Raw genomic sequence first — 27,131 nt, forward strand, 5'->3', positions numbered from 1 at the left:
GCCCATTTATTCCATCTAAATTAAATACCACAGCACCTTAGATAATAGCTCTTTCCCTGACCTGGTAGAACAATTGCAATCAGCAGAGATGCTTCAAGTGTCAGTTAGCAGGGTGGAGGTCTGAGAGACAGGGCCAGGGTTTTCTCAGAGGAAGGGTCTCAGCAGGAATTAGCTCTTGCTGGAGATCAGTCTCAGCCCAAGTTTTACAACCTTCAGAGTATGAGGCAAGCCACATTTTCCTGTTTGGTCCTTTCCTTGACTAAGTTAAGTACTAATCTGGCACTCTCTGAAGCTAAACTTATTTAGGAGGCATTTCTGAGATAGAAGAAGAGAAGAATTACTCATGTAATAACAACAATTTATGCGCAGTCATACTCAGACTTGAGAGTTTTAAAAGATGCAGTGTCAGCCTTAACTCTGATTTACCTTGCTTTTGTTAAGTCAAACATTTAACACATGTATTCATTTCTTTCATAATTCTGCAATACGGTAAATGTAAAATTTGTGTGTGAAGAGCATTACAGAGGGAGCAGGGTGGGAACTTCACTATAAATGATCTAGGCACAGAAAAAGCACTAGTCACAGCCTCCCTTACACACAAAGGCTTGATCTATTAAAGGTCTCATGCTGAGGACAAAGCAGGTCCTTCAAAGCCTCTGCAAAACATATTATACAATAATATTACAAATAAAATCTACACACATACATATATATATACACACATACATACTATGGATCGGTGTCTATTAGGAATTGATATGAAATGCTAATTACTTTACATTCTTTCCTTAGATAGGATCAGGTAGACATAGAGGGCAAATTAATTGCAGTGAAAATCATCAGGGAACACAATATACACTACTACATTTTTTTCCTGAAATATTTGGTTGCTTTTCCAGTTAGACTGGATCTGATTAAGTCAGCTCCTGGATTTGAGTCAATCAGAGAAGATGACTCCGAAAGCCTGATTCAATATATTTCCTCTGCTAAGTCAGTTGAGTTGAGTCCTTGTTCTAATGTGTAATATCTGTCACTAAGGGACTTAGGGACAGATTTTCAAAAGCATTAAAGTGCCTAAAGATGCAGTTAAATTCCTAGTGGGATTTTCAGAAGTCCCTAAGTGAGTTAGGTGGTTAAATCCCTTTAGAAAATCCCACTAGGTCTTTAGCTACATCTTTAAGCACCTAGCTATCTTTGAAAATCAGGCCCTTATTATATATTTGCAATAACCAGATTTTGAGTTGCCAATAACCAGTCTGCTTGTCAGCAAACTCCATTTTTACCCCTATGGCCCTGAACTGTGATATAATCAGATCTTAAAATCTGACAGGCAAACCTCATCATCCCTTGGGCTGGACTCCTTCACTGTCTCTTGCTTAGCTCACAGTGGAACATATCACAAGTTAATATAACCCAGAGCTGTATGAACAAGCATGCTTCCATACTGTGGATCCCTTTGAGGAATCTGGGGACAGCTGCAAACGGCAAAGCCCCAGGAAGCACAGCTTCTGAAGGAGCATGGACTTTTGTGGGGGAGGCTATGTAGGATTTAAGGATCTGAGCCTGTCACTTCACTGGTAGTTTTGTCTGAGTAAAGACTGAGTAAATAAAGTAAGTAATACCACAGTGCACACAGACAATGACAGTCCAAGCAAACTGCTTTATGGGTAGAGCTGGGCAGGAATTTTTTGTCAAAACAGCTTTTTGACAAAAATGCTGATTCATCGAAACAGAAAATATTCACTGAAATGTATCCATTTTGACTACACTTTTGTTGGGTATGTTTCTCAGGTTTAGAATGGAATTTCCAGTCAAAACCAAAGAGACAGAGAACAACTCATCCCAGCACAGCCAATCATTCATCTAGCATATGGGAGACACTAGTCCAAGACCTTGCTGTGTACCAGGGACTTGAACCTGTACCAGTCACATCCCAGGTAAATATCATACCATCAGGCTATAGAATCAGTTTCTTGCTAGCCTACTGAATATTTAATTATTGCACCAAGTGGACCAGCTCCAACAGAGGAGAGTAAAAGAGCCCCGCTAGCCAATAGCCCAGTGCTCTCCTGGATTGTCGGGGGGGAGGGATAGCTCAGTGGTTTGGCCTGCTAAACCCAAGGTCATGAGCTCAATCCTTGAGGGGGCCGTTTGGGATCTGGGGCAAAAATTGGGGATTGGTCCTGCTTTGAGCAGGGGGTTGGACTAGATGACCTCCTGAGGTCCCTTCCAACCCTGATATTCTATGAAACCCAGGTTCAAGACCTTGATATGAATCAGACAGAGCAAGGATGCAAACCTTTTTATTTATGGAGTTTTGCATCTCTAGTTATAAAACAACTTTTTATAAATGTTGCCTTTAAAATGTACTTTTACACTAAAAATAATATAAAGAAACAGTTGGTTAATGTGCTGTGTTTCATCTTTTATGCTGAACAAAAAGAAAGAGTTTTAACAGGGGAAGATGCATGGTTAGTGCTGGGACTGGGGGCTCAGGAGATTATTTCTGCCTCTGCCCCCAGACCTGTTGTGTAACTTTGAGCAAGACACTAAGGGTGTGTCTACACTTAGGGCTGCGGGTGTGATTCCCAGCTCGAGGAGACATACTCGGTCTAGCTCAAGCCAGCACGCTAAAAATAGTAGTGTAGTCTCAGAAGCACTGGCAGGGTGAGTGGCAAGAGGGGCTAGCTCAGCTGCCTTGAGTACAGACCTGTCTGGAGCCCATGGACATGTATTTGCGTAGCTAGCCTGAGCCACTGCCCAGGCTACTGTGGCTTTACTACTACTCTTAGCTCTCCTAGCTCTCACTGAGCCAGTATAAGTGTCTCCTCGAGCTGGGAATCACACCCCCCTCCCCCGCCCCAGCCCCAGCTCCATGTGTAGATATACGCTTAATCTTTCTGTGCCTCAGTTTTCTCACATCTAAATGGGCAAAATAATGGGAGAATAATACATTCATGTCTGTAAAGCACCATTCTCCAATGGAAGTGTTAGCTAAAAGTGCAAAATAATACTTCTATCACTCCCTTCTAAATTCTTTATAAATGTTCATGAAGTTTAACAAAAGTGAGTATAAAAAACCTCAATGTTACATTCAGACCACTTTTTTCTCAGGGGAGCCACCCCTTTTTTTTTTTTTTAGAAATAACAAAAAGTTACAGGAATCAACACTGGAATTTTTGATTCCTGGCTGGATTGAGATTGTATGTTTCTCAGAGGTAATATATCTTCAAGTTACATACATCAGGGACAGGTCCTTGGTGACAATTTATACCAGTTTAGGATCAGACCCATAATATACAACAGCTATTGGCAAAGTTAGAGACAACTGCAAGAAAGTCATCTCAGGAGTCAGTGTTCTCTGTGATCATAGGAATGCAGGAACTGGCATAGTGCATCATGCTAGAGGTGCATCTAGTCTAATATCTTGGATCCAAGAGTCGCCAGTACCAGTTGTTTAACAGAAAGGTGAAACTATATATTGTGAAAAAACTAGCCCATAAATAATTTTTTCTCCAATTCCTGTCAGCTACAGGCTGTCTTATGGCTAAAAATATGACAATTGATAGCCCTCAGGTTTTTTTTTCAGTCTAGTCTAACTCTGGATATTCTCATTATCCATTTAATCCCTTTTTTGAATCCTATGAAGATGTTGGCCTTAATTGTGTTTAGGCATGGAAGGATTAGATTTTTTATTAGTGAATGTCAGTAACCATTGATTTCTCCACACACGCACAGAGTGATGAAAAAATACGTCCAACAATAATAATCAAAATTTACAGGTAGGCAAAGAAAGAAAAGTAGTGTCTGAGACCTTATTAGAGTTTGATTTAAGGATATTTCCTTTGTATAGTTTGACATGTGATGTTGACAATTTGTGTTTTAATGGCTATAATGCTTTACTTTTTTTAATCTCAACGTCTACTGTCATTAAATAAGTGTTGTCTCATTCCCCCATAGTCTGCCCATGCATAATTTCCTGTAATTGCAAAAAATTAAATAAATGCTTAAACCCCATAATTTTGCATAACTGTGAACATTTTAATCAATAAAAAAACAAAATGCTTAAAAATAAACATAGATATTTTCCTTTGAAATTATAAAAAGGTAAGAATTGAATTCTGCCAAGCCTAATTATATTTGTGGCAGTGAATTCTACAGGTTAACTACCCTGGATAGTTTTCTATACCTCAAAACCAGATCTCATTTACTGGGCCATAAGTTTCAAAATGATGGATAACTGGAGACCTCAAAAGATAATGCAGAAAGGATCATTCATATGTTTTCAAGCATAAAATATATGTTTTGTCATTTAAGAGGTTTTAAAGCCTACTATGAACACAAAGTCAATAAGAGAGACTTACCACAACTATGTATCGAGGCCTAAACTGGATGGTTCCAAACAAACCCAATATGACAATTATTATATGTAGAAAATTGCCAAGAATAGGAGCCCACTGGAAGCCAAGAAAGTCAAAGATCTGCCTCTCTAATGCAGCCAGCTGTAAGGAAACACATAACAAGACATTAACAGTTTAATTTGGGGTTATTCAGAATATTTGTTATTTTTATGTCATTGCATGAGACTCTACCAGATTCACTTGGATTGGAGTTCTGTGGAGGCTGGAATTCTGAGAGCTGGACTGATAACTGAACATGTTTGCTTAACTCGCATACCAATTATTTTAGCGATAGAGCACTTAAAAATATTTCTAGTTACATTGCTCCCTGGCTGATTTCAGTATTGTCTCACAGCTTAGCAGATAACCAAAGACTGGTAAATTCTCATCCAGAATTAACTTGTCCTGGTCTGCTGGGAGCAATGTTTGCTGATATTTATTTATTTAAATACAAAAATTGTTTCAAACAGCTATCAATATAGATAATGCCATCACGTTTCCCTCACTGTTATCATCCTTCCTCCCCTATTCCCTTCATTTTGTTGCATCTAGTCTTAATTATATTGTAAGATGTTTGGTCTCTCGCTATGGGTGAGATTCTCACCCACTCTTTGGCCTATTTACATTGGGTAAAAAGGTCAGAGCAGCGCAGAGTGGCTCTAAAACCCCAGATCCAGCTAGGGGAGGATTTCCCTGGTATAGGAACTGAGGAAGCTGGCTGTCCTCCAAAGACCTCGTCTCAAGCCCTGGCATAGGGACAGGGACAGGAAGCTGTGGTAACAGCAGGGCCACAGCATGTAGTGCTGTGGAGACTGTGGGCAGCACTGTTGCCCAGAGGCGGCTGGGAACAAATTGATGGAACACTGTTAGCCGCTCAGGACCGTGTAAGTTATGCCAGGGGCCACTTCAGCATACTACCTTATTCCCCCTCCTCCCATGCTGAAAGTTCTGTGCTGTGCCTCTTACGGGAGCAGTATAGAATCTCACCCTATATTTTTGTAGACCCCAATGGCATCCACATCAAGACTGGGCCATCCAGGTGCTACTATAAATTTAAAACCATGATCATTTCTAGCAAAAAGTCTGGACTAGAAACCTCTCCCCTGCTCACCTCCTTTGCAAATACAGGTTTTTAAACATCTTTGCATCAATGTTACTATTTTGATTCTCCAGCACTCACTCTTGACGGTCCAAAAATTGCTGTAAAGATACTAAAAGCAGCTTTTCTGGCAATTCACTTGTTGACTGTTAAATCTGGTTCAATATTTTTCCAGATGTAGCAAAACATTTTTGAGCTGCTAAACAAAATACCATGAGTGAATTTCTATGCATGCCAGAGTTTGTTACACTTGATTTTACTTATATTGTTACGTACCCTAAAAATTACCAAAATATGCACTTAAAATATTGATACTTAGGCAGATGGAGAGTGTACAGCCCAATGAATACCAACCAAATCAATATCATATGTGGGTATATCATTTAGTTCAAACATTTTATTTTACACATAATGGACCATACTCATTTATAGGCTTTGAACATGTTTAGCTGAGAGTGAATCTGGCCCGTTCTCTTTAAAACTCAGCCAGTGGGGAAGAGCTCTTTTTTCTGGCCTCATTTGTTGGGCTGTTTTCTCCTATTCATTAAATTATTTGTTACTATCCCCAAAACCCACAGAATGCATGACTGGTCAAGATCTACAGAAATCTTGAGAGGAAAGGGATGGGTAGTACTATTGTGCTGTTTCAAAAATCTACCCTCTTCTAGGTTATAAAACCTTATTTGTGCATTTGGAAAGTACATAGCACACTGTAGGCATTACCTAAAACAGATAACTAATAACAATAACAACACTAATGGTAACAGAAGGACAGCATTTCTAGTTCAAGTGCACCAAATGCACTAAAAAAATACAACAGCTATTATTATTATTTCTATTGTGGTAGCACCTAAAAGTAACTCTCAAACAGAGATTAAGGCCACCCACCTTTAAATACCTGTGATAGGGTCGGGCCAGATGGCTACAGGAGAGTAATAGAAGGCAGATATATTAGCCCCAGGTTAAGTAGGTCCCTTTTCCCTGGGTAAGGTAACAGGGAAGGTACCAGAACAATCAGGAACCTTCTGGAGACAATTAAGACAGGCTGATTAGAACACCTGCAGCCAATCAAGAAGCTGCTAGAATTAATTAAGGCAGGTTAATCAGGGCACCTGGGTTTTAAAAAGGAACTCACTTCAGTTTGTGGTGTGCGTGTGAGGAGCTGGGAGCAAGAGGCACTAGGAGCTGAGAGTGAGAACATGGACTGTTGGAGGACTGAGGTGTACAAGCATTATCAGACATCAGGAGGAAGGTCCTATGGTGAGGATAAAGAAGGTGTTGGTTGGGAGGAGGCCATGGGGCAGTAGCCCAGGGAGTTGTAGCTGTCCCACAGCTGTTCCAGGAGGCACTCTAGACAGCTGCATTCCACAGGGCCCTGGGCTGGAACCCAGAGTAGAGGGCGGGCCCAGGTTCCTTCCAAATCCTCCCAACTCCTGGTCAGACACAGGAGGAGTTGACCTGGACTGTGGGTTCAGAAAAACGGCCAAGCTGATGGCTGCTGTGAAGCTCCAAGGCAAGCAAATCCGCCAATAAGTGCAAGACCCACCAAGGTAGAGCAGGAACTTTGTCACACACCCTACAAGTAACTAACCCAGACAATCCCGGCTCCAGAAAGCTCACAGCTTGAATTTAAACAATAAGTTACAATAAGCAGATAAATAAGCAGATAAATGGGAGGGGGGGAAGCAAGTGCGTGGATATGGTAACACTAGGTACAAGTGGGTTTGCATAAGTAGTAGTTTCAGTAGTCACAGGTGACTATCAACCTAATCCATGCCGGGTAGTAAGGACTGATAGGTAAAGAAAAGTTATAAGGAGGAATTTGGAGCCATATACTTATAAGCTGGTTGACAAATCACCAAAATATTTTTGCTGATAAATGCCCTTTTGCTAAAAAGAAATGTTCAAAAGAAAATTTCTGCTTTCATCTGCAATTACAAAACCCTGATTTTTTTCAGATTTTGGCAATCAAAACCAAAAACTTTGTGGTTTTCAGTTTTTGAAAACCAAATTTTTTCAGTTCTTAGGTAATGAAAACCTGAAAAAAAGTTTGTGAAAAATGTTGATGAAAACTTAAAAAAAGTTTCTTCAGAAATTTACAGAAGATAAAATACATTTCCCACCAGCTCTCTTTGTGGCTGACTATGCAAATCTTGGTGTTCGTTAGCTACCAGCATTCCATTACAGTAGTTCTAAGGATGGAAGATCCACTCCTATGATGAAAAGAGCACTACTCCAGTGAGTGGAGATATCAGAGAGTCTAGCAGCAGTTCACTATAGTGGGATTATACAAAATCTCTTAATAAAAATGAGTCAGATTTTTGATTGGATTTTCTTCTATGTTTCATTAAGTTGGTCTTACCTTTTCCTGTGTCCTTCTTCCTACAAAGTGCACGGAAAGGGTACTGCAATGATATTGCTGTGCTGCAATGATATTGCTCAATAGTGCTCAGTCATTTTCCTCTGGCCTCTGCCAAACCCTTTCAATTTTCTGTGTTGAAAACCAGAAAGAGATTGGGTTCATCTTAATTCATAGTCCTGCTTGGTTTGATTAGATGAACCACCTCAGATTAACCTTACTTCACTTGCAATGTGAGTGGGGAGGAATTTTCGGTACTAGATATCCTGCTTATCATGATGCAGACACAGATAATAAGGGGTCAGACAGTAGTAAGGAACACTTACACTTAATTACAGACAGTAGTAAGTAATAAGGGGTCAGACAGCAGGAAGGAAGCCTGTATGAGAACTACAAAAAGTAATCAGACCACATGCCTGACTGTAAGCACCAACAGCTAGCCCCCTATGCAGCACAGTCCTCCAATAATTGTTCAGTCCTATTATGCTTTCCAAGTACAAATCAGAGCTTGTCTGGGTGATGAGCCACCACAGCAGACTTAGGAAGTCAACTTTTCAAAAATGAGTGTGAAAATTCAATTTCCTTTTCTGTCATCAACCTCAAGGATAACACTCAATTTTACATTATAAAGAGAAGACCCATATTATAAAGGGCACACTAGTTTGAGACCAGTTATTACAAATTCTACACCCTTCAGAGTGGAAAGTGCCAAATTGAAAGATTTTGCACTAAAAGAAGGATGCTTCATAAAGCCTTACAATAAAATGTTTATTTTCATAAAACCAAACTAAAATGGCACTATTTAAAAACATCTGTGGCCCTGATATATTGTACATTGTTGGGTTTATAATACTGGAAATGTATTATCTTTTCTGTATTTGAAATTAGAAAACCACTTAGATGTTATGTAGAAACAATACATAATAATATTTAATTACGTATACATTTTATTTCTAGGATGCTTGCTTTCAGCAGCAATCTATGCACCCTACTCAAACTCTACCAAGAAAGAGTGAAATTAATTAATTACAACTACATCAAAGTGTGGTGTCAAAAGCTTTTTTGAAATGAAAACAGTAAAACTCTATTAAAATATTTCAAATCTATGGCCTCTCAACTGTGTTTTATGGTTCCCCAGTCTTAAAACAAAACAAAACATAACAAAACAAAATTAAAAAGCACGATAAAAACAGATGAACAGCCTTCCCCCATGAAACTACAGCTAGAAAGTTTAAATTCCAGGTACAATTCTGGAACTTGTCTAAAACAATAGAATGGAGAGAATGAGAATCAGTATTGGATGAGGATGATTAATAATTATTAGTAACATGGGTTTTTCTAAGGCACTACTCATTGTAGTACTTGAATGCCAGTGGTTGTAAAAAAATAGGTTTCTCCAGAAACAGCAACAAAACTATCTGCTTCCCTTTCTCCCTCTAGATTTACTCTGTCGTTCAAGAACTACCAGATCCTTCCACAAGGGCTGATGCTGAAAACTTGTTATCACACATGGCTCACTAGAGAAAGGGTGTCTTACAAGATTCATGCTCATCTCGATTTTTGGCAGTACTGTATTCCACAGCCATCAGAGCTAAAATAAAATCCCACGCAGTTCACCTGGCCCCCTTGTAATTCAAACCTGAGTTCCACCATGGCAGACCAATCTGGTAATAAGGCCATTGACAAAGGGGAAACGTATGATATGTACTCCATGTTATTCATTTCCTGTGACTGCTGGGCTGCAGACACTGATGGAAGATCCCATCTACTTTCTATGGAAGCCTTTTGCCTCTCAGAACCACAGAGCATTCACAACAGTGTTTGCTCTGCTGCTTCCCCCTCTGTGCAAGTGCATTAGTGACGCTAGGTGCCAGAGCCACCTTTTTATTGTTTAAACCCGCTGTAACAGAGTAAAAAATGGGTTTCAGAGTAGCAGCTGTGTTAGTCTGTATTCGCAAAAAGAAAAGGAGGACTTGTGGTACCTTAGAGACTAACCAATTTATTTGAGCATAAGCTTCCCTGAGCTACAGCTCACTTCATTTTTCCACTGAATGCATGTTGTCCCTTAAATAACATCTCTTCCTCCCTGGTGTTTATCCCTCTGATGTATTGTTTCAGTGGGAGTGAATGTGTCATTGCACAAAGTAAAACTATTTCCCCATGTTTATTCCCCCCCCCCCGCACTGTTCCTCAGACGTTCTTGTCAACTGCTGGAAATGGCCCACCTTGATTATCACTATTATTTTTTTCTCTCCTGCTGGTAATAGCTCACCTTACCTGATCACTCTCGTTACAGTGTGTATGGTAACACCCATTGTTTCATGTTCTCTGTGTAATAAAATCTCCCCACTGTATTTTCCACTGCATGCATCCGACGAAGTGAGCTGTAGCTCACGAAAGCTCATGCTCAAATAAATCTGTTAATCTCTAAGGAGCCACAAGCACTCCTTTTCTTTTTAGAGTAAAAAATATTTGGCCTATCCGATATTTAAAATTCAGAATCCTTAAGATGCTGTGCAAACAACCAAAGCCAGAAATACAACAAAATTTAGTTGAGTCAGAGACCGAGCAATGTCAAAGGAAGTGCAAAACACGTTTTGAGTACATATTCTATTCTCCTACTTCACCTTTAGAATGTTACTAGTGTGCTTGACTTTGATGAGACTCACAGCACACAGGGCAATGTGGAGTATAGATGGAGCAAAGAACATTTGGATCCAAAGTATGAGAAACTCCAATAGGATATTCAGTGGTAGTTGAGTGGTCTGACTGCTGAATTAGCTTGTCCAAGTGAAGTATTAACTTCTGGGTGATTTTGAAAAGGTCTGTCCCTTATAATAACCCACTAAACAAAATAATTAAATAATGTGGCATGAAGGTTATTGAGATTCAGAGAGCATTATGTGGTTCTAACTAAATCACTAGTGTTTGCAGTAAGTTCAGCTGCACTGGACAAAAGAGAAATCACTAGTCTTCGGACAAGTTATTGTCAAAGAAAAAGAAACTGGTAGTATCATATCAAAAGTGACTTTGCACTGCCGGTCAAATGCGTAATTGGCTGTCACTTGAGTGGGTGTAAGGGACTATGGGTAACATATAATACAAAAGAAATACATGACATTCTTCCTGAAAGAACTTGGTACAAAGAGCAATGACAAAGGCTAGTGGAGGACTAACAGTGAACACAGAAACAGTGAAAGAGAAAGGCAGATATAATGTATTAGTTTTTTAAAAAGAGATTCTGTGACTCTAATGTGATACCTTTTGCTCATAGCTCAACTAGCAAAGCTCTCTTAGGGGAAATCTCAGGAACTGGGCAACGGTCCATCGTCCAACCTCTTCTCTGAAATAATTGTTGAAGGACATAGGTACAGCCTTAATGTTACAGTATATACTCTATGTGTGCTAAAGATGTCACAAATATTGTATTTATGGTGAAATTAATATGGACCTCATTAGGAAGACATGGAAAATTAGCTTACCACAGCTCATCATTACCTCACAAACAATGTTTGTTATTTAGGTTATTTTGTTCACAAACAATTATTTGAGAACATAATAACCTAAGTAATATGCACTGAGAGCTTAAATATTCTGTTATTTAAAAAAACCCACAACACTGTATCAAGCCTTGTCTACAGAAAATTACATTCATGCCAACATCTAACCAGGCACTTATTTACAGTATTGCCCAGGTTCTTTTAATAAACAGATCTTTTAAAGGAGAGATATTTCTGCATATACTATAGCAGAGCAAGTTTCAGCAAATACACTACGTTTTCTTTCTCTGTGGCTACCAGGATGCTTTGTGAATCATTTATCTTATGATACTAGGCATTTCATGCTTTTGTGTAGTGATAACACTCTTAATTCATAACCTGCTGCAAATACAAACTAATGAAAAATCCTTAAGAGACATAATTTCAAAGACCTCAACACCCACAATTGGGGCCAGATATTGAAAAGAGCTCAGCTCTTTTCAAAACCTGGCATAAATGTCATAATGGGAGCTTCTGGGTGTCAATCTGGCCTTATTGGGCTGTCTAAACAGGAGTTGAGCTCTTTTGAAAGTTTGGCTTTGCAAGAACAATTATATGAGACTGAAAGGAACCTAATTCTTAACATGTATTTTTCATTATATTTTGATAAATACTCATTTGTTTTTATAGCACTGCTTTACATACTATTAAGCAAACACACAATAAAGTGCCATATATTCTAAAATATTGATCTTTCTATAAGGCTGTTCTTAGAGGCATGACATTTTCTGGATTACGTGAGCTTCACAAAGTTTGCAGCTACCTTGGTGATGTCAGTGTAGCCCTGTAATGATGACTTTTATAAAGGAAAAATTCTGTACATTCAACATATTGGGCCTGATCTTTCAATCTTAGCTCAGACAAAACTCCCATTGAAATCCCTGAGAACTTTGATTGAGTCAGGACTTCAGGCCTAGGCCCAGAAAGTTGATAGTAAATTATTTAAGAATCACACCCAGCAGTGCAGAAGAGAGAATCTGTTACTATTTGTTTCCTAATGCCCCTTGATCTCAAAGACATGAGAGCTGCATCAAATGATCTTGCATCCTAGAACACTGCATGTGCCAGTATAATATACCACAGCCTAACACCTACAGCTGTACCAAATAGACACTATAAAAATGCAGTTACAGTCCATGAGTAGCCCGGACAAGGAACAAGCCAACTATTGTAATAAAAACCCAAACTGCCAATTCGTCACAGAACAGTGATTTAAGATTGAATTTCAACCCTCCAATGAAGCTGAAACTGATCCCAAAACACTAAGATTAAGCCTCTTGGCTGGTTGACCTATACAGTCCCACAAATAGCTGGAATGAATGTGCCTGTAATGGAATTTAAGACTCCCTCGGTTGTTTTACTTAAATGCCAACACATGCACAGCAAAGGAAGACAAAAGAGATAGGTTTTGGGTTAAAGGATCTAAAAGTTCCCTATCTTTTTATGTACAATAGCGTTCATGTGAAAAGATGATGATAAAGGAGAAAACCTATTAAAATATGTTTTATGTGTAATAATAATTTACATGTTACATGACCTTAATCCAAAACCCAGTGCACATCTGTTCATTACATTGTATCCACTCATTTAGTCATATTCTAAAGTCTCCTAGGTAGTAGATGTTTTGTTTTTTTAATTAGCATATTTTGCACGTTATAAGGAACCCAATACAGTCATTGAACTTTATAAACACGAAGAAATTGTGCTTTAGAGTATACGCATAACTTGCCACCAGAATGAATACCCATACTGAGTGCTGGGAGGGCAGCTAGCCAGTGCACTGTTCTTTGCATAATAGGGGCCTAATCCAAGTCCCACTGAAGTCAATGGGAATCTTTCTATTGATTTCACCATGCTCTGAATCAGACCATAGTATAGGGGGTAGAAAACATGGCCAAACCTCTAGCCTTATGAACTATGCCAAGGATTCTCTAATGTCTATTCAAAAGATTGTTTTTAATATATCCTCTGAAAGGCTCAGGGTAAACGGCATAGTGCCTGAGGAGGATGCAGGGTGGAGACCAACCCAGCTGGGAAGTACGCTTGTGGATCCAGCGGGTCGAGGTTTGCTAAACCTGAATCTTAGATCAATAAGCTCTCTCCTAGGTATCAAATGAAACGTTGAACATTTTATAATAAAAATGATGCACGTTGTGTCACCCTCCATATTAGCACCCACATCAGTGGGGAGCTGCCTCTGCAGCATGATTCCCTCTTCTTTTACATTCCACAGAAACCTCTCTACCTGCCCTCTGTAGAGATCCTGCTTTATGGAACCGGAGAAAGTATGGAGGTTTGGTTTCCCCAAACCCATGGGGGAAAGCAGAGCAGGGACACAGTGGGAGAGCAATATTTCTGGAAACAAATGTGATGGGAAAGGCCCTGAAAGCATGTGAGCACCCCTTCACCTTCCCCATGCCTGTAACAGAGCAAGCTTCCTCTCTTCTTGTGTACGGCAGAATGGGATCCCACTAACTGCACTGCAGTTCACCCGCATTTGCTGCTGCCATCAGAACTCAGACATATCCCAACAATTAACCTGACCACCTCAGCTTCTCATTCCATCTGGCTGAAAGGAAAAACCTGTTTGACATTTAATCACTAGATATTTCTCCATAAAACCAACAACTTCCAAGTGCTTCCTGTTTACAGTAAAGTAACACTATCCCTTGGCTTTCAGTCTCATGGTTTATTTAGCCTAGGATATGAGGGGCAGAAAGGTCAGCGGATGCCCTCTGGGCCTCCTTCCCCTGTGTAAATGAAAGCGTTGCTATAACATTCTGGCAGCACTGCTGCAGCCCTTTGATTTGAGGCCAAGCCAGCCGTGGAGTAGTAAATTTCTAACTTCAACCTTCCTCATCTCCCATTCTCCCTCTCTGCCTCCCTGCAGCTCCTCCTCCCTCTCCACAGACAGCCAGGCTTGTCCCTTCTGAGGCAGTTCAGAAGGGCAGGGGAGAAACAGTTGGCACTCCCACCTCCCAGCAGGAAGAAAGAGAGAATCCCCCTCTAGAGCAATCTGCTGCAGCAAGTCAAGTGAGGTTGTCTATTATGTTATAATTGAACTCTTCAATTTCCATTGTTAAGAACGTAAGCTGAACCTACGCAACCTAAGGCAGCATAATTTAGTGCATCATCATTAGGGAAAACAATTCAAAACTTCCTTTGTTCATCAGCATAATAAAGAATACCAAATGTTTCCAACAGGTTAGCCTGCTGACTGCTGTTACCCCGTAAATTCTCATAAGCATAACTGAGGATCTGGATCCACTGCCACCAGTAGGTATCCCCTATTTTTATGGACATAGGTAAGCTCTTTGGAGCATGCAAAGGATTATCTGTGGCATGTTCTTTGCACTATATCTTTTTCATCTGTTGTTTACAAGTACCAAAATTTTGTATCAAATATCTAATCCTGCAGCTTTGACACACACATAGCATCCCATGAGCTGTCCTGCAAGCCACTATCAACCAAATGTAGGGCAACTGGTCTTTTTTTTAACCCCCCCCCTTTTTTTTTTTTTTGCTGAGTACAAAAGGATGAGATTGAACAACAGCTCAACAAATTATTTTGACCCAATGTTATCAGAAGTAATTCACCAACAGTGTCTATCTTACGAATAAGTTACTGTTGAAAACCACACTCTATAACGCTTGCTGCAGAAGACTTTCAGAAAGACTTCTCAGAAATTGGGAGGGTGGGAATGAGAACTAAATTCCAAGAAATATGAGTTATAGGCTTATTACATAACTGGCAAGAGAAAGGTACCATGTTAATACACAGATTAGTGTCAATGTGCTGACATTTTAATCCTGTTACTTTGGAACTTTAGATATACGGGTTGTAAAGAGCATTCTTATACTGACTGTAATAAGAAGGATTTTACAAAATCTGGCTATAAAGGTGCTATTCTGTATTCTAGCACAGTATACTCATAGGGCAAAGAAGTAAACTTAATCACCTATGAACAGTTCCTCATTCTCCCAAATAGGGAATGTGCGGGAGGGAGGGCAGGAGGGACGTAAGGAGGGAGAGAGAAGCTAAAAGGGCATTTATATCTCATTTGAATGTATAAGAACATCCTGGTAACCTGTTAAAAATAATGGGAATTCTTAGGCAGAGGGTATCTTTGGACAAATACAAAAGCACACAGCTAGAGAAAGAGGTTCAACAAGGTAGAAAAACAATGCCCCAGCTTAAGTCCTTCTCGTTTGCATGTGCCAGATCAGACCTTAATAATACTTGTTGAAACCAATTACAAAACTCTCGTTGACTTCCAAAGTGCATGATAAAGTCGTTATTGAGCTGTATATGGAAGATTCAGCTCTGCAAGGTACTGAGTGCTTCCTAGAAAGTTGTCAATAGAAGCAAATGCCATTCCATGTTCAGCACCTTTCAGAATGAGCTAATGAGACGTACATTAGCATTCTTTAACAAAATTGATACTCTGCTTTGAGAGGAAGATGAACAGTGAAGTCAATCCCTTTGCTGTTTCACTATTGACCTAATCTGGAAAATGGTCTGATATTGCTTGAGATATGAAATAGTGTCTATCAAGCCTCAGGGTATTTTTACTAGCAGTCTAAATCTGATCAGAGATGATGAATTAGTGCATAATCAGCACCATAAAACCAAGTATTTAGGAATAAGGAAATGACATTTTGTAAAGACACTTTGATAAATCAAGAAGTACGTGCAATCATCCTACACCACATATTTGCCTCTTTTATACATTTTAATCACAAATGTATATAAATGGTTAATATTATCCCACATATTTTAATTTCTACATAATTTGTGTTATGATGAATTATTTCCATTAGTTTTGCTACTTCTCCCCTCGCACAACTCTTCACCATCTGGCTTCTCTCCCTACAGTGACTTCTGTGGCAACCTCTATCGATTTAGCAGTGTGCCTGTGCTGTTACTACAGACTTTATCTATCCCTCCCTTTACCATCCTTGGATCTAGTTATTATCTGCCTTTATCTTCACATTTCCAGCCACCCTCCAATGAGCTGTGTTGCTGCCTTTTAGCATGCAGTATATAGAGAAGATAGGTTGTGTTATGCAGTAGAACTCTCCATTTATTCAGCAGTGTTCTCCCCATTCATCTCAGATCTTCTCTGAAAGCGCTTTTGTTCATTTCTAAGTTCAGCTGCCAACCCAAAGTACACATACAGTAGAACATCAGAGTTACATACACCTCGGGAATGGAGGTTGTCCGTAACTCTAAAACGTTCGTAATGCTGAGCAAAGCGCAGTTTGGGCTCCAGATCCAGCAGCTGACACTCCAGGCTAGGCTTCACCAGCAACTGAGCTGCCTATTAAGTACAGGCATGAGTTTGCAAGCTCGCCCCACTCCTGGCATGTGTGCGCATGCAAACAGCATGTCCCCCCCAGCAGCGGGTGGGGGCAGGGGTGAAAGAGGCACAAATGCCAGCACGGCTCCTGCTCTGCTGGCTTCAGCTGCCTTGGGCTGGCAGCCCCTGCATCTTGCTGTAAGTGGCTGCCCCGTGTGTGGGAGTGGAGGTGGGGGTGGGGTGGGGTGGGGTGGGGTGGGGACAGGTATCCCAGACGTGCCTACTTTTAAGATACAATATAGGCACAGTACAGTATTTGCTGCTTTTTTTTGTCTCTGCTGCTGCCTAATTGGTTACTTCCAGTTGGTGTCCAGTTGACTGGTCAGTCCATAACTCTGGTGTTCATATCTTTGAAGTTCTACTGTACTTGACAATTGTCTCAAACAAAGATTTGGATATCATAAGAAACTGAGGGAAGCAAAGGGCCTTGCAATTATTCCATAAGATACAATATGGGTTTGAATTGATATGGTACCGCTCAGAAGGATTTGGATAAAGTTTCTGGACTTGACTTTCAAAGGTACTCAGCACTTCCAATTCTTAGCCAAGTCAATGGAAGCTGCAACTGAGAAAACAATCAGCCCTTGAATTCTCAAATAAATTTGTGATTGCTTAAATTAACACCCCCCCCACACCCACCCACACACACAACATACAGTTTGCTGAGCCTAAATATACTCTCATGCTTCAGCCTGACCCAAAATCAGTGTGTTAGCAGGCACAATGAAGTTTGGAAGTCATGCAGTACAACAGATATCCAGGGCACAGGAATTACCAAAATCCCCTCAGTATTTACTTGTGTGTCACTGGAGGTATGTGTGTGTGCCCATACTAATTTTTGAGCTCATCTGTAAGTAGGCTTGGAAGGAATAGATTTTTGTTCGTAAATGTCAATTTCACCATACACACACAAACCAATGAAAAAATATTTCCATTGCTAATAACTGAAATTTACAGATAGGAAATGTTAGAAAAATGCTGCTTGAGAACTGATTAGAGTCAAAATCCAGTGACCTAGACTTTTGAAATAGGCTTGTTGCAAATGGACTAGCAAAATTATCTTTGAAAATTTGTGGCAATTGGGGGAGGTCCTGGATGACTGGAAAAAGGCAAATATAGTGCCCATATTTTAAAAAGGGCAGAAAGAGAACCTGGGGAACTGCAGACCGATCAGCCTCACTTCAGTCCCTGGTAAAATCATGGAGCAGGTCCTCAAGGAATCCATTTTGAAGCACTTGGAGGAGAGGAAGGTGATCAGGAACAGTCAACATGGATTCACCACGGGCAAGTCATGCCTGACCAACCTGATTGCCTTCTTTGATGAGATAACTGGCTCTGTGAATATGGGGAAAGCGGTGGATGTGACATATCTTGACTTTAGCAAAGCTTTTGATATGGTCTCCCACAGTATTCTTGCCAGCAAGTTAAAGAAGTATGGATTGGATGAATGGACTGTAAGATGGATAGAAAGCTGGCTAGGTTGTTGGGCTCAAGGGGTTGTGATCAATGGCTCGATGTCGAGTTGGTGGCCGGTATCAAGTGGAGTGCCCCTGAGGTCGGTCCTGGGTCCAGTTTTGTTCAACATCTTTATTAATGATCTGGATGATGGGATGAATTGCACCCTCAGCAAGTTCTCAGATGGTACTAAACTGTGGGGAGAGGTAGATATGCTAGAGCATAGGGATAGGGTCCAGAGTGACCTAGACAAATTGGAGGATTGGGCCAAAAGAAATCTGATGAGGCTCAACAAGGTAAAGTGCAGAGTTCTGCACTTAGGAAGGATGAATCCCATGCACCACTACAGTCTGGGGACCGACTGGCTAAGCAGCAGTTCTTCAGATTTTGGAGATTACAGTGGACGAGAATCTGGATATGAGTCAACAGTGTGCCCTTGTTGCCAAGAAGGACAATGACATATTGGGCTGTATTAGTAGGAGCATTGCCAGCAGATTGGGGGAAGTGATTATTCTCCTCTATTCAGTACTGGTGAGGCCACACCTGGAATATTGTGTCCAGTTATGGTCCCTCCACTACAGAAGGGATGTGGACAAATTGGAGCGAGTCCAGCGGAGGGCAATGAAAATGATTAGGGGGCTGGGGCACATGACTTACGAGGAGAGGCTGAGGGAACTGAGGTTATTTAGAAGAGAAGAGTGAGGGGGGATTTGATAGCAGCCTTCAACTACCTGAAGGGGGGGTTCCAAAGAGGATGGAGTTCGGCTGTTCTCAGTGGTGGCAGATGACAGAACAAGAAGCAATGGTCTCAAGTTGCTGAGGGGGCGGTCTAGGTTGGATATTAGGAAACACTATTTCACTACGAGGGTGGTGAAGCACTGGAATGGGTTACTTAGTGGGGAGGGTGGAACCTCCATCCTTAGAGGTTTTTAAGGCCAGGCTTGACAAAGCCCTGGCTGGGATGATTTATCTGGTGTTGGTCCTGCTTTGAGCAGGGGATTGGACTAGATGACCTCCTGACATCTCTTCCAACCCTAATATTCTATGATTCTATTAAATGAATAGTGAAAACAGGTATGATTTGATTTAAGGATATTTACTTTGCATACTTTGATGTGTGATTGTGACAAGGTAGACTCTGCTGGCCTTGTCTGACCCCACTCCAGAAAAGAGTAGAGGAGAAGTCCTCCAGGCGGCCTAGAGTGGCTGTAGGGGAAGCAGCCAACCAGAGGGGCTGCTGGAGTGGCAAATCAGGGGCCAGGAGGGCCATATAAAAAGAAGCAGCAGAGCCAGAGTAGTCAGTTGCTGCCTGAAGCTGGAAGAGAGAGGACTAGGTTTCTTGCTGGGAGGAAGAGAAGCAGGACCATGGACAGCTCCATGCAGGCAGGGCTGAGCCCAGGGCGGGCTGCTGAAGACTGGGGGAGGAGGGAGAGCAAAGAAGGAGCTTTCAGCTGACTGTAGGCATCAAGCAAGGACTGAGCCCAGAACCTAGCCAGACCAAGGGGGAGTACTGCGATAGGTCCTGTTGATCTGGTTAAAGACTGAGCCTGTGGGGTGAGGTTGCAAAAAAGGATACACCAATGGAGAGTACTGAGATGGGCCCTGTTGGACTATTATAGAGGACAGTGTCTCCAAGAAGGAAGCCTTGGCACAAGGTAAAGACTATATACCTCATAAGTGGTTTGTTCGTTCTGTTCCACCTAAAGACAGTGTGTGTGACTTGACAGGAGGGCTGAATCACTGAAGATCTGCTGAAGAAACCATTGGCTGGGGTAGGAGAGCATTCATGAGAGGCAGATACCACCCTGTTCCAAAAACTAAGAATCAGCAGGCTCGCACTCAACCAGGGGGGGCTCGCAAGAGGCAGGTGCTGACCCTGTTAGTGATGTTGACGTTTTGAGTTTTATAGGCTTATAAAGCTTTACCTTTTTATACCTCAGTGTTTACTTTCATTAAATAATTGTCTGAGACCTCCTTCTCCCATTACTTTCCACAACTGTGGAAAAATTAAATTGATAAAAATTGAAAAAAACAAACATCAACATTATCAGTCAAAATTATAAAATAAAAATCAAGTTCTGCCAAGTGGATGAGAGCATAAGAATGGTACTACTGGGTCAGACCTATGGTCGATCTAGCCCAGTATCCCGTCTTCCAACTTTGGCCAATTCCAGGTGCTTTAGGGGGAATGAACAGAATGGTAATTACTGAGTGATCCGTCCCCTGTTCTCCAGTGTCAGCATCTCAGAGTCAGAGACTCAGGGATATCTAGAGCATGGAGTTGCCTACCTAAAAGTGAGATAGGATTGCAAAGTACACAGCTATATATTCAAATAGCTACAAAATAACTGAGTTCTGTGCAGCATCTTCTTTAGGTCAGAGTGAGATACTATATGGTACAGCCCATTTGCAGATATCACACGGTACTAAACTGACACAGTGTAAAAAAAGGTTCCACACAGTCAGTTTGCAGCTTGTGACAGGTGCCACACAGATACCGCTCAGATATCATCCAAGATTGTAAAAGCTGCCACACAGAGTCAACTCTCAGAGATTAGACAGGCTTACAAAAAACTAAGATCAAAACACAGTTATCACTGGAGAACTGGCCTACAATTTCAAATGGGCATGTGAAAAAATGCACAAGCAAATCTTCTGATGTGTGTGGGCAAGTTGATTTTCTCACATGCACACACACACACACTTTTTTGCATCCGTGCAGAACTGATTTGGTAGCTTCAAAGATTTGATCATTTAGGGCTCCATCCTGTTAGGTGCTGAACATGGGTTGTGGCAGTAGCCATGGCAGAGGGATAGCTGCCCAGCTACTTTGTACCAATGCACCAGGCCAAGAGGTATTTTTCTTTCACCTCAACTTATTATTATTTATTGTGTTGTGCTGTCAAGGTTTTGGTGGATGGGGAAACATTTATGTTCCATGATCCTCTGGAATTCCCAAAGGGTTTCAGCATCGCAGTGAATGGATGGAACATGGAAGTCTTCCCACTCACCAGGACCTTAACAACATCCCTCACCACTGCTTGAAGTCACTTAAGCCCTTTTGGACCCAGGCATTTAGCCTTCAACAATACAACTACAACCCTGATGAAGCTTGGAAAGCTGAATGAACTTCACAAGAAGCCACAAATAGACACCTCATGAAAGACCCGCCACGGAAGATCCCTGGCTTTCATCTCCCATGAAGCTCATGGGCAACCCAAACCACGTCCACTCAAACCATGGCAGATGCAGATATTTGCAGCACAAATGGAAAATTAAAGACTCTCCAGTGCAACTGTGGTCAGCTAGAACAGACCATGGAACACACAACTCAATGCCCGATTCACAAATACAGATGAGGCATCACAGTGATACTCTGCTACTCCAGACACAATTATCTGGCTTAACCATCTAAAAGTAAACTTATAGTTGTTGCTCTACATTTACATCGGCCTTATGAAGAAGATTTGTGTTGATAGGCCCAAATCAGGATCACAGCCCCATTGTGCTACAACTTAGAGTTGGTCAAAAAAGCTCTTTTATCCCCATGAGAAATATTCACTTACAAATTTTTTGTTAGAATTTTTAAGTTTTCACCAGAAAATTTCAAAACAAAGTATCATGAAAATTTTATTTCATTCTGATTTGAATTGAATTTTTTACTTTGATTTGGTTTTGAAAAGTTACAGAATGGAAAAGGAGAAGAGAGAGAGTGTGTGTGTGTGTGTTTCGGGGGGAAATCTTTACAATGATTATTTTATTGCTCTCAGTGGAAAAAAGGGAAAAGGGGTGGAATTAAATTTATGATCTCAAAAAATTCAAAATTTTGAAATGTCATTTTTCAAGAAACAAAATGAAAATTTCAGTTCAACACATTTTCCAGCCTATGTTCAATATAAATCTGTTTTTCTATGGGTTAGAATTTGATAATTTGCTCTTAAATGCACTTTCCTTCCAAGGATCTCAGAGCACTTAACAAGCATTAATGTATTTATTTTCACATCTCTAGGAGGTAGGCAAAGATCATTCACCAGAGTAAGCATCTTATCTTAAGTAGAAGTCTATGGCAGAGCCAGGAATAGAATATAATTCTCCTGACACTTAGTTGTCTAGTTTAGCCACAAGACCATTCCTTAACCATAAAACTATGGCTTTGCTACTTTGGGCTGTACAGTAATGAGCCTATTTAAAATAGGTCCAGTCAGTTACACCCATAAAATTGCACATGCTCGATTTAAGTACTTAGATAACCAGATATGAACGTAAATCAGGTATGTGCTCCAATAAAGAGTTCCTGAATGCATCCACTTTTGAGTCCATGTGTCTTTTTACCACAACTGCATTTGACACCTCCCAGAACTATTTTTGTGACTGCATTTAAGGCTTGATTTTCAAAAATGCTGAGCACCCACAACTCCAAGTTTAAAACCAGATGAGCTGCTGGGGTTTAGTACTAAAGATTATATATAGTCTGGGGGCACAATATAGTAAAAGCATATTCTGTGGGCAAGTTAGTGACAGAAAAGTAAGGGAGGTGTCATTTGAGTTGTAAAAATCTACAGAATCATAATTTCAATGGTGTCACCCTCTGCAGGATGGCAGGGGGGACTTGATGGCCCCCACCATCGCAACTCCAAGCTCCAGGACCTCCAATTGGTGGAAATTTTGATAGTACAGAGTTGTTGGAAATTGGTCGTGTGGGGTATCATCTGAAAGCCCTTTCTCCCATGAACACAATGGTACCAAATGTGACACACCTAAAACAATCATGTTGATATATATTTGAGAAAATGTATAAAAATTAACATTTTTTAAAATTATATGTTAACCCAGGGATGCATTGCTCACATAAAATACATTGATCTTTGGTAATGCTAGAAAAGGTATCCTTGACATGTAGGACTGAAAACATTTATTCATCAAAGTCATCATCAGTGTCAACTCCAACTAGGGTTCTACTGCTAGACACATTGTCACACTGGTCCTTATCTGCTCTGCACTTGCATATTTCCAAACAAGGCAGGCTGCTGGCCAGACATCTGTAGGGTGGTAAGCTTCTGGTATTTGCACATGAGCATTTGATTATCTGAAGGATTGATTCAGGAGTGCATGGTATTTCACACAACTGGTGTGATCAGTCCTTCCTCCCAGATCCATTGATTCTTGGTAGAAGAGGGTAGTTTTGGATGCGCTCACAGAGCCATCCCACTGCTTGATGATTTGCCCTCTTGATAGCAGATATAAATGCACCCCTTATTAGTATTAATTGTTCCGAGTGAACTGAGTTATCAGTGGAGCTAGCAGGTATGACTGGCAGTATGCATACATGGGTCATTCAGTCTGGTACTTCATGTAGTGCCAAGTTAAAGGCTGACCATGTTGGAATGTACATTTACCCTGAAATCATGTGGTATGGTATGTCCTGGGGGGTCCAGATCACTTAAGGATATGTCTTCTCGTTCTTCATCTGAAGCCATACTCATGGAGTTTTGCCGTTGGAATGCATCCCACCATAACCAAGTGAGGTCAAGATTAGTGAATGTAGAAAGCTCTACTATAGTCGATTTAACTGGTGCTTCGTTGAAAACTGGACTTTTTGGCTTCGGAATTTCTGGCCGTTGGTCGGAAAGTAGGAGTCAGGAAGCTCCTTCAAGGAATGGTTCTTGCTCGTCCAGACCATACTTGAGACTGGGACTGCTCCTCATTAATATGCTTCTGAGAGCAGACAATAACAGTAGCATGCTGTGTCTTCAAGGAAATCTAAGTTATTGGGAGCACAAAATATAAACCTACCTTAGATTAGGTCTGGGGGAAGATAAAACTCTTCTTTCAGTTTGATGCAGTGAAGAACCTCATAGCAACTGCTGTTTCCAAGTGGAGTACTTTGTTGTAGTCAATGGAGGAGTGGCTGACGTGCGTAAGCTACATGAGGAATTTGCTATGGGTTTTGGAATGAATTGTTAAACCAACATCCACTGGTAGTGATAGATCACACGTATGTCACGCAGTTGTTGTGTAGGTGTTGGAAACCTGCCTTTCACTCAAGGCCTTATACACCGAGGCTTTGCAATAAAATGGCAGCCTGGTGCTTCACTTGCTTACTGTCAGATTTGCTGCTGCTGAAGTCACTGAGCACAGATACACCACTTAAAGAAGTAGAACAGATCACATGGAGTTATTTTTTTCAGGTTTGGCATTAGCTATGGATGCCTGAAACTCCCATGTGTTCTGGGAGTTTCTGGGAAAATCCTTTTCCATAAAAATTTATCAGCTGCACACAGTGTCTACAATTTATTGTTGATATCAGCACTTTCTTCTGGTTTTTATAGCGCCATGTCTTTTGCAGCTTTTAAGGATATGTGCTGAGATTCATTTCTGTGGATAGGACTGATACAAATTATGTCCCTATCCCACAGTTAATCTTCAATAAATGTTGTAAGAGCCTTTCTGCTAAGCATTTGTTCCTCTTCAATCCCTTTCAAAGCACATATTTTTCTGTACTTATCCTCTGCATCAGCCATCACCACCACTTTCCCAATCATTAGAGCCTCTGCGAGGCAATTTATGAACTCCATATGAGTTGCACAGTTTGCAGTAGTAAAATCAGTAATTGTTTCTGTTGCTTTTACCTTTTGATGCATTGCATTCTTGGAGTGGGGCTTGATGTGGTATGCAATGGCCTATACCTGGGTGTCTTTTGGGTCAATGTACCCACTTTACTTTCTTGCAATGTTTTTAATATTGACTGAGATCATGTATTGAAACTGTGCTTAATGGATACCTTCAGGCTTCCAGCTTACCACAGAAGAAGCAGGTGTTCTTCTCAAAATGCATGCCATGGGACCTAGTATAGGTCAAGTCTCCACAGCCGGCACTTTTCCTGGCACATTCATCTTCTTCCTAATGCTCAATGTACTTCATTTCCAACCTTGCCAAATTCAGTTTATGGGTGTACTTCTTATAGCACAGGGATCGGCAACCTTTGGCATGCGGCCTGCAAGGGTAAGGCCCCTGGCGGGCCGGGCCGGTTTGTTTATCTGCCAAGTCCACAGGTTTGGCCAATCGCAGCTCCCACTGGCCGCAGTTCACTGCTCCAGGCCAATGGTGGCTGTGGGAAGCGGCGGCCAGCACATCCCTTGGCCCATGCCACTTCCCGCAGCCCCCATTGGCCTGGAGTGGCGAACTGCAGCCAGTGGGAGCTGCGATCGGCCAAACCTGCAGACACGGCAGGTAAACAAACCAGCCTGGCCCGCCAGGGGCTTAGCCTGGCGGGCTGCATGCCAAAGGTTGCCGATCCCTGTTATAGCATGTAAGATGAACCAGAGGATTGCGTTTAACCAAGTCCTCCAGAGTATTTTCCAAAGATTCATCTACTAGTTGGTACTATTCATCTACTAGTTGGTACTCCCCATTGATATCAAAAAATGATCAAGACCAAAGTAAAAACAAGGCTTTTGTAATAAATTACTTTGAGATTGTAATTAATTTTACGTAACTATATGCATACCATTTGTGGATGGATTCCAGCAATTTCTGGCTGGATGCTGGCATCGTAACCAGTGCCTCATAATTCTTTTGGCATAGTAAACAAATCTGATGATCAATACCATTGAACTGCTTTTTTCTTTTGCTGATAATGGCAAATCAACTTGATTTATAGTAGTCTGTATCGTTAAAAAAATTAATCAGGTATCTTGTTCTGAGCATTAACTGACCACACAGTACTATCACAATTTAACTTTGTGAGGGTTACACGTTTGACATGCCTGTCTTAAAGTATAATTTAAACATTTTCTCAAATACATATCTGTATAATTGTTCTAGGTTAGTTACGTTTTGGTACCATTGTGTTCATGGGAGAAAGGACTTTTGAATGATACTCGACGCAACCCATTATCAAAATTCCCAATGACTCGAGGATTCGGAGTTGGGGGTGGAAGGCAGTGAGCCCCTCCTGCCACAATACAGAGGATAGCATCATTGAAATTATGATTCTGTAGATAACTACTAATCAAATGACACTTCCCTTACCTTTCTATCACTAACTTGCTCATAGAATTACATGCTGTCCCAGACAATTTGGAATCAAAACTATTAATTTCCCTATCCTAGTGTATTTTTTCTAAGTGAATCCCACTTTGTCAGTTGCCAATATTCATAATATTTCTAGTTCCCACTGTGTTAATTTTTTATCTTAATTGTTTGCAGTTCCTCCCAATTTAACTAATTATCTGTCAGTTTCATTAGTATGCTGGGTCTCTTTTTCCCTAGACCATTAGTGAAAATATTAACTAAGAGGAGACATAAGAATCTGAGGCATAACTAGACAGCTTCTTGGAACTCAAAACTCCACTGTTTAACATTACCTTTTGTTAGTAGGTCTTTTCAGCTAATTTTCAGTCTATCTGACAGTGTTCAAATACAAGATTATTGGAACGGTTTGAATATTTTCTGTGCAAGCAGGTATTCACTGAACCAGTATAAATCTTAAGAGGCCAATTAAATTATTGAACAATGGAAATCCTAGTAATGTTATTTCTGTAATGGTACCAATACAATGGAATCCTAACAATGAAAGCATTATCATGAAAGCAGTGTAAGTTAAAAAGTGAAAAATCCGAAAGCCCTTACTCAGGGGACACTGCTGGCTACAAGGAAGTTTTGCATGAGTGACGTCTGATGTGTTACATACAGTAGCACCACAAGCAATATTCCAAATCACTTAACTCTTAAACCATGGCTGACCTACTCCACATCCACAGCATAGAACTGAGTCACCAGCTATGAAAGCCTTATTCCTGTGGAGAGTGATCCTCTGCCCATTGGAATCAATAGCAAAGCTTCCATTGACTTCAGTGGGCCCAGCTTCACGCTCATGGCTTTCATCTCTCATGCTGCAGTGTTTAGTATTCTCTCCCC

General features: G+C 40.8%; 1 protein-coding gene across 1 annotated transcript in view; it reads right to left on the reverse strand.

Moving 5' to 3' along the window:
- The window catches only part of NKAIN3 (sodium/potassium transporting ATPase interacting 3), a 492,091-nt gene that overhangs the window by 260,944 nt on the left and 204,016 nt on the right, over positions 1–27,131 (reverse strand). Inside the window, exon 2 of the mRNA XM_077808986.1 lies at positions 4,365–4,502. Coding sequence (XP_077665112.1) covers positions 4,365–4,502 — 138 coding nt within the window. The remainder of the gene's footprint in view (positions 1–4,364; positions 4,503–27,131) is intronic.

Source organism: Eretmochelys imbricata, chromosome 2 (genome assembly GCF_965152235.1).
Source record: "Eretmochelys imbricata isolate rEreImb1 chromosome 2, rEreImb1.hap1, whole genome shotgun sequence".
Classification (NCBI taxonomy): Eukaryota; Metazoa; Chordata; order Testudines; family Cheloniidae; genus Eretmochelys; species Eretmochelys imbricata.